General features: G+C 40.3%; 1 protein-coding gene across 4 annotated transcripts in view; it reads right to left on the bottom strand.

Annotated features, from left to right (window-relative positions):
• The window catches only part of SCAF8 (SR-related CTD associated factor 8), a 261,275-nt gene extending 251,283 nt beyond the window's left edge, over positions 1–9,992 (bottom strand). For 2 of the 4 annotated variants that reach the window (XR_015869931.1, XM_088448968.1), the window contains exon 1: positions 9,540–9,991. Coding sequence is in view for 2 of the 4 variants with exons in the window: in XM_088448968.1 (XP_088305094.1) it covers positions 9,540–9,860 (321 nt within the window). In the remaining 2 variants the exon portion in view is untranslated. Of the gene's footprint in view, positions 1–9,539 lie in introns of all 4 variants that reach the window. The other 2 variants (XR_015869932.1, XM_088448969.1) reach the window with 2 other exon arrangements.
• Positions 9,993–10,218: the final 226 nt, after the last annotated feature.

Raw genomic sequence — 10,218 nt, forward strand, 5'->3', positions numbered from 1 at the left:
CACCATACGTTGGAGTGTACAAGCACTGAGATGCCAACTTTCAGGCTCTGTGCATTTGCGATGGAAATTGTAAGCCCTCAAGCAATGACAAATCAGTCGCACCATCGACATTTGCTGTAGCCTAGGGTTCACTCTAGCTACTCTCCTCAAATCCAACTAAACATGGCATCTGAAGCTGTGGATTTACGATTGGGAATACAGCAGCGTTTCCAGATATACCCGTGACACTATTATAACATGCCAATGAAACGGCTCCTTTTTGAATTTACTTTAGGTCACCTCTCAGTCTCTACTCTCAAAGGACAAGTTTTAGCGATGCAGTACGCAATTGTGGACGCCATCGCTCACTTGTGTTTACACATGCGCAGTAAAGGTTTCCAGGACTTTTAAAAAATAAATTGAAAAATCGCTCAACTTGAAGGAACATCGCTGCAGCGTCCATCTCTAAATCAGCTCAGTTAAGCTGGGGACCAATATAACCTACACATCTACTCCCCTGCCTCATTTTTTCCACTGAAAGAAACCGGATATGACATCACATCCCACTTCCGGTTTGGAAGCGACGCTAACTCAAACTAAACTGATACTACTTCTTCCTACACTAACCATATGTATTCCTACACCCTCATATTTCGCACCAGCCCCCTAGATGATTGTAATTACTTTCTTTTACCCTCCATTGTGTTAAAATGATTTCACTTCCTGTGGGTAAAAGGAAGTGAACCTTATCACTTGTATATAAGCTAGGATAAGCACACTCACTGGTATACTTTGAAATGACCCTGGATTGGTCGAGATGTGTCAGTCAAAACAAACCAGCACAGTGAGAAGTGGTACACCAGTTTAAAAGCACCCATCTGGATAACCTTTGCATTGGGACCCACTAGTCCTGCCCACCAATTACCTCCCACTTGCGCTTGGTGACAGGACTACGGGGTTGATAGGCAGTTTTTGTATATATAGGTTGTGCCCAGGTGTCCCAAAGAAAAAAAGACCCTTCTCTATACATCTCTGAATCAGGCCCATAGTGCATGAATCCAGCATTTATAGTTATAAGATACAAACAAAAGGAAAACCTGTCCAGAACTTTAAATAGCAATTTAAGTGTCTGTAAGTCACACAGTCTTATTGGTAAGTCTTGATTTTATATTTTTGATATCAATAGAAACTGTGCCCATACAAAATGTTTACAAATTGAATCCATTTGGAGCACCTTATTAACAGTGTGTTTAGGTGCACAATTTGCACTAAGCCATAGAAACAGATTTGTCCACCACCTGTCTCTTTCCCTACTATCTGCTTATAGTTGGTTGGGATCTATTTAGACACCGCATCATACTTTTAAACCAGGGTGGAATTACATCTGTTGTATTACACTGTTTTCTTTTTTCCCTGACACGTTGAGAACTATCAATTATACGAGGAATATGCACTGATTTGCTGACAAAAGGACTATCATCTATTTGGGACACTATAAAGTAATCCTCAGTTTCAGTTACTTATCTATTTGATGAAGACTAAAATATTACAGCTGTTATACCAAAAGGGGTTTCAAAGTCAATATTTAAAAGCTACATAGACATTTATCCATGTACAAAAATTTTAAGCGCATCTCCCTACTTGTAATATCTCCATTCAGAGGTATACTAATAGGTAACTAATCAATGCATTAAAATTGCATTAATAACAGAACTATTACTTTTAATAATGTATTCTATAATCATATAGGTGTCCCTCTCAGTAGCCAGAGCCCCAGGAATATTACATGTAGCCATATGGAAGTAGAGAAACAAATTATGCGGTTTGAGATTGGTTGTTCCTTTCCCCCCCCCCCACCCCAAGGGAACTTTAGAAAAAATATTTTACTAGGTGGCAGTGCAGCTATAAAGGACATGTACTACCTTTCTGTCTAACATTAAAAGTGCCGCTTAGCATTATTAAACTTTGACTTAATTCAAGAGGAGGGACCAGCAACTGTGTGTTTTGCTTCAAACAAACACATGGCTGATTATTTAGTTTACAACTGGAACACCATATTGTGTTTTCTAAATTTTCCTCAAGTACAGCCAGCAGACATGGTAGTGTTTTCAGTGAACTGAGAAGTAACTGTCCGTCTTCTGATCTTTAATTCAATTAGCCGGGCGGTTAGGGAAGCACCAAATGTGGAGCGTAAGTTTACCAATAAAGATCTATAATATGTCAATGTCTAAAGCTGGGTACACACTAAGATGACTGACTTGCCCTCCAGCCAATCCGCCATCCTATTTGACGATTGGTAAGTGCATACACACCATTCATCTGCCCGATGTCACAACTGGGCAGACATTTATATGTGCCCACTCAGTTGAGCTATCAGTCACCGTCAGCCTCTGCAGCAAGTGTATGGGCAGACACACATCACGATGCACCAATATATCTGCAAATATATTGAGCATCGGCTGTGCTGCACAGCCGACAAGATATGTCTGTAGATTACATAGTTCACAGACAGACTGTACACACTGGCTGAAACACACACGATAAATCGGCCGTTCAGTTGAACGGCCGATACATTGACCAGTGTGTACCCAGCATAATAGTGTCAGCTGTGTAAACTGACAAAATTGTTTTGGTACTAAAAAAATTACAATACAATATATGAGAGGTAATCAGAATATTTGCATTTGGAATGCACCTTGCTATTTCAGAATACTTGACTAGAAAATACTATGAGAGGTACAAATATATTTTTAGTAAATTATAATGTAGAGCTTTATTGCATTTATGTCAATTTAAAAGATAAATTAAGATAATCTCACAACAAGAATTTGGGGTGAAAAGTCTCCTTTAAGATTTGGGGGGGAATTCAATTAGCCGCAGTAATTTACCGCGGACTATTCAATTCCCTGAAGAGAGGCTGCTAGCAGCACTTATCTGGGATTTTCTTTTCACCACTGCACAGGCAGTGAAAAAAAATCACTTATAACCAAATGGTTAATGGGTCCTGCAACCCTGTTGACACATAAATCCGTGAACTTTTCACGGATTCTGTGTGTTAACACATCAATTTAACAGGCATTAACATAGTTATCGGGTTAAAAAAAAAAAGGGAGCCTAACTGAATAGCCTCTGGCGATAAAGCCCGAGGCTACCTCCCTTTTTCACCTGTTAAGTTATCGGGGCTAATTGAATAGCGCCCTTAGTATGCAATATGCTTTATTATTCATAAACTAGCACGCGTAAAGTGAAGAAAACACAAAAAGCGGAAGGTGTATGAAAACTCCATATCCCGACACCGGCAGCCCAAAGGGCGAAGATCCCAAAAGGGCAGGTAAGTACCCAATCCCTACCACTCTCCCCCCTATAACCCTAACCCTTAGTGGTGCTAACCCTAACTCTCCCCCCTAGGGGCAACCTGGACTTACCTCGTTCAGGCTGGCGTCCTTTGGCATTGGTATTAAGATAGGCCTCGGTATTTCGACGCCTCTCTTACATCCCTTGTCGGGATTTCCTTGTCGGTATTGAGACCAGTGCCATCGCGGTCGCCGGTCTCATAACTACATCCCATAAAAAGCACATTATAATTTTACATGCTAGCTAAAACTCATCTGAGATGTAGGGTTCCTGCCCAAATGAATATAAATTACAAATGCTAAGTATAAGCTTAAAAGGAAATAGTGTTCCCACTCCTCAGTGATCAATAAGCTGTTGTTCTGACCCCTTCCTATTCATAGAGATCACTGATATATTGCGATCTGGTGTTTGGGAGCAGCATGACAGCTGCTGCTTTCCAACCACGGATTTTTGTGGGCATGTTGAATCACTCACAGGTATAGGTGGACTGTACCAAACAACATGAAACTGGTCTGTGTATAAAATTAAAAATAATCTATTATTTTGTTTATTGCTCAAATGCAAATATGCGGTCATAAATTAAATCTACCTCTTGTTCTAATGTAACTTCTAGTTTAAATATTCTACCATGTGCAAGATTAAATATAATCAAAACCGTTGTAACAAAAAAAAAAATTACATTTTTAATCCATTTAGTGTTATATTTTGACAATCCCCTTTTACAAGTTTTGAAAACAAAACTGTAAATAAATGATAAAGCAGTAAACAAATCCCTTACAAGTGCTGGTTACTAACACATGTCAAATGCAATCATGTCTGTGTTGTCACTGGTATTTTCCCTTATGCCAGTGAGTGACCTGCTCAACTAATGCAGTACTTGCAACCTTTACTTTATACCATCTGTCAAGGGTAGTTTTTTGGTTGTGTGTTGTGGCAACTGTGACATTATCAAGCATAACCCAGGTGGATAAACTGAAGGGGAGTGCACTCTACGACTATTAAAATCTATCTAAAAGGAATCTAATACTAGTAGGTATACATATCATAAGGACCTTATTTATTTTTGTTAAAGTAATAAATATGAATCAACAGCCTTAATTCTGGGTTATATATAATTACACTAAACCTTATTTAAAAAGTACATAGTTGGCTTCCTTATATAACCTTGTACTCACCTAACACATTTAGATATAATGTTCAGGGTTTTTACTAATTACATAGAAGTTAAGAATGATTAAAAAGTGAAACTTGCTCATTTCTTTTTTTTTTTTTTTTACTACAAGACGCACAAAAAATAAAAATAATTTCAATATGCAACCATACAGCATTTGTTCTAAAATTCTATATTAGAATGCTCACCAAAAATTGGATATAGTGAAGCAGCATCATCATTATGGGCCAAAAGTATTAACATTTAACAGGATAGAAAAGGCTATTCTTGCCCCTGCTGCTCAGGGGTATTTACAGGATAAACACACTCAAAATGCAAGTTTTGTGAGGAATATCATTAGTAAAAGCTTCCAGTGTTCATGTGATATGATGGGTATCCCAACGCCTTGTAAGCAGCCGCTGCTCCTCATAATCACAAACACTGGTAGCGGGTTGTAATCAACATGATTCGATCAGAGTGCAGCATGTATTGTGGTACCCCTACCAAGCTAGTGTAGGTGGGTGTAATAGAGGGATAGAGCATTGACAGGCATGTAATAAGTGTCAGTGAACTTGCTGAAATGTACAAACACCTGACTTCAAGTTAAACATCTTTTGGAAAATAGTTTTAGATATCGTTGTCTGATCATCCTCCATGTGCTGGATGTTCATTATCGGACATCGACCAACATGCACCAACCGCAGGCTAACCTGGTCGATGTCACCAGGTTGGCCTGCATGCACGGGCAATGGTCGATATCGACCATACGTGCCCGCGCATCGGCCATCGTTTGGTCGTTAGAGGGGGTTAAGAAAAAGGACGATTTAAACGATCAAATTATTTCGTTATCGTTTAAATAGTCCTTTTTATCTGACCATGTGTATGCACCATTACTCGTGTTATGCCAGACTAAACGTGAATTTCAATATGTAGGATAAATAATCTTTCAAGGTGACTAGGAGATATACAACAGAGGTGCTTGGCGAGACCAACTATTTGCAAATATTAGTGGAACATTTTACATTAAACGTTGCACCTAAGGCCAAAAAATTATCAGAGATGTGATATTATGTTGAACAATCAATTTCTGAAAGAACAGGGGCTCGATCCATTATCTGATGTAAAAAAGGATCTTATACATTAAGGCAAACTGTTTACGATCATCAGCAGTGTAACAGACACAATGGGGCAGATGTATGAAGCTCTGGGAAGTGATAAGGTGAAGTGTGATAAACGACCAACCAATCAGCTCCCAACGGTCATTTTTCAAACATAGTCTGTGATATGACAGAGTGGCTGGTCATTTATCACTCTGCACTTTATCACTTTCCAGAGCTTCATACATCTGCCCTACAGAGTATAACAATGGAAATCAACCACTGCAGAAAACATTAAGAGATCCTGATATAAGGAAAGATCTTGCCTATCCTGGCTTCAATAATTCAGATGCGCCTACACTTCAAAGATAGGAGAACACCCTTTAAGTAGTTACTGTCTGGTGGTCACCAGATATTAATATATGTGGTATATTTACTAAAGCTTCTAAAACAAACAAGTGATGGTGTTGCCAATAGCAACCAGATTGTGTGTATCATTTTATAGAATGCAATAGAAAAAATGATAGCTACAACATAATTGGTTGCATTTAATGCAAGATGTTGTGAACTAGCAAAAAAAAAAAAAAAATTGCATTCGTTTTTAAGTGCAAAATCAGGCCTGTTATGCTTTTGGCACGATTAAATAATGCTGAAGCATTATTTAATCCTGGTTGTTCTTATAAAACAAAAAAAAGGGAAAAAAATACAATAAAAATATACATTTGCCTTTTTGTTACTTCAATGAAAAAAAAAAAAAAAAAAAAATATTTTTGCCAATTTTTAATTACCCGGTTAGAAAGAGCAGACGTTTTTCTGAAAATTAAAAATAAAACAATATATAATTTGTATTGCGACGCTACTGCATAAAGCAATTACTGATATTTCTGTTGTAATGTAATGGTACATACACACGGTCAGATTATCTGTCAGATCTGAAAGATAACGATTTTAAAATCATTCAATCGTTCATATCTGAATGAAAATATGACATGTGAGCATGCAACGATGAACGATGCGCGTTCCCGCTTGTCAGATAACGATACCTAACATCAGATGTGTTTGCAGTCAGATTTGGACGCTTCCATTCATTTTAATACAGTCTAAAATCGTTCAATCGTTGGTAAAATCGTTCATCTGACCATGTGTATGTACATAACCAGGGTAAAAACTGCCAAAACATGCTCAGCACAGGCGTGTTAAATCCCGCAACGGCAGAGGGTCTAAAACTCTAAATTAATACAATTTTCTCACCCCCTTGGTATAACATACATATGACTGTTTTAAAACTGCAATGAGAAGTAATGCTGGTGTACTACCCAATAGCAATAGAGGATAGACAAACATGTAAACTCAGTTTTACACCAGGAGGGCAGTAAAGAGCACTAAAGCAACACTAGTGCTTATACTGTAGAGTTTTGCATAGGAATGGCCATCAGAAGAATGCCATTGAATAATAACAGTGTTTTAGACATTGCAACATTTCCCCAATGATCTAAATATCGATGGTGCACAGGGGACAAACTGAATTTTGAGCATGCGCAAAAGGAACTCTTATAAGTAAACAATGAGATTCACACTGAGCAGGGGTGACATTAGCAGCAAATTGGATAAGCCATCATAAAGAAGCATTATATGGTGGCAACGATCAATAGACGATGGTTATCCTTAATACAGTATAGAAATATAGCGCCTAAAGCTGCACGCAATTGAGCAATTTTTTTCTACAGCGCGTAAATCCCTAATAACTCCTACGACACATGCATTACACAAAGTATGCTCACAGAGGCACTGTTGCGATCGAGACAAATGGTATCAGAAATGTTTTGGAAAAGTAATAAACATTCCTGGCCGGTTAATGGGAGGTGTCTTAGGGGAAAAAATAAAAATAGCAGTGGAAAATTACCGTGCGCTGATTGATCCCCCAGGAATATCCAGTTAGCCCCGAAGCACGGCCTTCTGCAGCACTTGTCAGGGATTTTTTTTTGGGACCTCAGCCAGCTCCGAAAAAAAATCCCCGATAGTCTGTATTCGGAAAGTTGCCAGCCAATAGACATAGGTGCATGATCTCATCATGGATTCTGTGTGTATTCGCCTAGAATTTTGCTGGTGCAAAAAAAACGGGCTCTAATTGAATTGCCCAGTTAAAAAAATAAAATAAAATATGGGGCAAAGTCCAAATTTTTTTTTTTGCCCCAGAAAAATTATCGAGGCTAAATTAATTTCCCTGTAGTGCAAACACTGAGGTCTTATGGGCATGTGCCAGGCATGTGGGTGAATGTGTTTGCATACACAGGCGCACAACACCTGACATAAACCGTACTCAGATGGAGAAACTACACCTGCCACAGGGCTGGTACAAGTATTGATGGTGCGTCTAAACACGCACCAATTGGCATTTTGCCTCCTACGGACACTGACAGTTTGTGTCTACGTCCTTGCACATTCGGATGCACGGATTTATACAAGGGAAGAACTTTGTAGCAGCATTTGCATAAAGTAGTAGACGGCCGACCACCGATAGACGCAGCCGTTTCACATAATCCTCTGAAACAGACCCATAATGACAGCCAGACGCTAACTAGGCAATTTAACTTTATTTCATTGTATGTAATTTGTTTGTATTGTGATCCCCTCAATGTACAAGGCTGCCTAATATGTTGGCTCTTTGTTAAATTCTGCAGAAAGTTCTGCCAGGTATTACTGCAATGCCCAGAAGTGTAATTGGGCAATTACGGTAGTGTGGACAAGTGGACACCTTTGGGGTGCGTTCTGGAACAGCACATACCATCAATGTCAAGAACTGAATTCACCCCATAGTTAACTGGTCCTCTGACTACAATCCTCAATAGGAATACTTTCAAACTGCAGCTACAGAAGTCATTTTAGTTGTGTGATGAATAAATTGCTTACAAAATAGATATTGTGGAGATGTACAAAATAATATAACAAATATATTTTAGACACAAAACATTTGTAGATACAAAGTAATGAAAAGCTAAACAATGAAAAGGTAGGATGCTGAACATAATTTTGATCCATGATGATAAGCATCAAGAACCGCTGCAACATAGACTGTTGAAGGATGCTTTCTTTCTTGACTTGATGTGATCCAGCCCACAGAAAATGTAGAACTGAAAGAACTTGCTCACTCTACCAGTTAAAGTAACATGCTTCCAATACTTTATATCCAAAGCTGAACCTTAGGGTTGAGCTTGTTGGCAAAAATATGATACACAGATATGGCTAGTGATGCAATAAGATAGAATTACTAGGGATATGTTTTGAAAATAGAAAAAAAGTTATACATTAAAGTACATGTTCCGTGATATCAATTTAAATATTAAGGGGTCAATTCAATTAGAGGCGAGCGACCCGAATTGCCATTTGGCTCTTCAACTCATCCACATATCGCCTCAAACTCACCCACTGATTTTAGTACCTGGCTGCGAACAAAGACCACTAAGGTACCTACCGTATGTGTGGCTTATTGCCAACTCACACTTAATTTAATTGACCCCTTAAAGTTCAATGTTTTCTAGAAAAAGGGTGATCTGTGGGTTTGGCTATGCTCACATTTCTAATTCACTTCTAACAATAGAATATACAGTATATTTCCCTACACTTGTCTTTTACCAGACTGAAGGAAAGATTACTGCTCTATTTCCTTGCAGACTGCATGTAAAACGCTGGGGGTCATCACAATGGGCCTGGCTGCGCTGCAGAGGCCGCTAGACCATGCAGCGCTGTGTGATGCAGCGGATCTCCCCGCATATAACGCAAGCAGCCGCCTATAGCGCCGATAATGCAGCCGGTGCACGGATAATATAGTGTGCACAGGCGGAGAGGGAGGAGGCGGTCACCTCCGGGCCCCGGTGTCAGCTGCCCACGGCGGGCACCGGTTAGATCTGTGCATGTACGGAGAGATAGAGAGAGGAAGAGGGGGATCTGCGGCTACAAACCTCGCTGTTAAACGTTTTGACGGCCTCCATGTTGTCGGGTGATGTAGAAGCGCCGTGTTGTTTGGAGGAGGAGGCGGCGGTGACGAACAGGAGGAGGGGAGAGGTGGAGAGGATGGAGGAGGAGGAGGGGTGAGGGGAGGAAGTGCCGATGCTGCCACCACTATGGAGGGAAGGGAGGGGAACTAAGGCAGCTGCACACACTGTGGGTATTGTGCAGCGCAGCCAACACCGTGTCCGGCGGAGACAATGCCAGGCACAGGCCGCTTGCTGGCAGGGTGGCGAGCGGGGAGTGCTGCTGCTGGCGCAGTGATTGGCGCGCATTCCGCATAGGGAGCTGCGCACTAAACATGGCGGCGTCAACGGGCCCAGCAGCAGCCTCGGTCAGTCACATGTGTGCGGGAGACGGAGTTCCTGCCCGGAGTGTGGGATTTAAGTCACACACATGCATCCATGAGCCGATGGCTGAACGGGCTGATTACACACACGTTACAGCAGTCACCGTACAGGTTGCGCCAGGCAATATAGTTTCACATAGTCATGGCTGGCTATTTGGAGAGGAGGGGGCATATAATGACAGCAATTCTCGATAGTTATATACATATATATACGTTATTGTTATGTTTTTGGGAGGACCAAAGGGTCACTACCACAGAGAACATAAGGTAGAGCGGAAGAGGAA

Source organism: Taudactylus pleione, unplaced genomic scaffold (genome assembly GCF_031769625.1).
Source record: "Taudactylus pleione unplaced genomic scaffold, aTauple2 ptg000473l, whole genome shotgun sequence".
Classification (NCBI taxonomy): domain Eukaryota; kingdom Metazoa; phylum Chordata; class Amphibia; order Anura; family Myobatrachidae; genus Taudactylus; species Taudactylus pleione.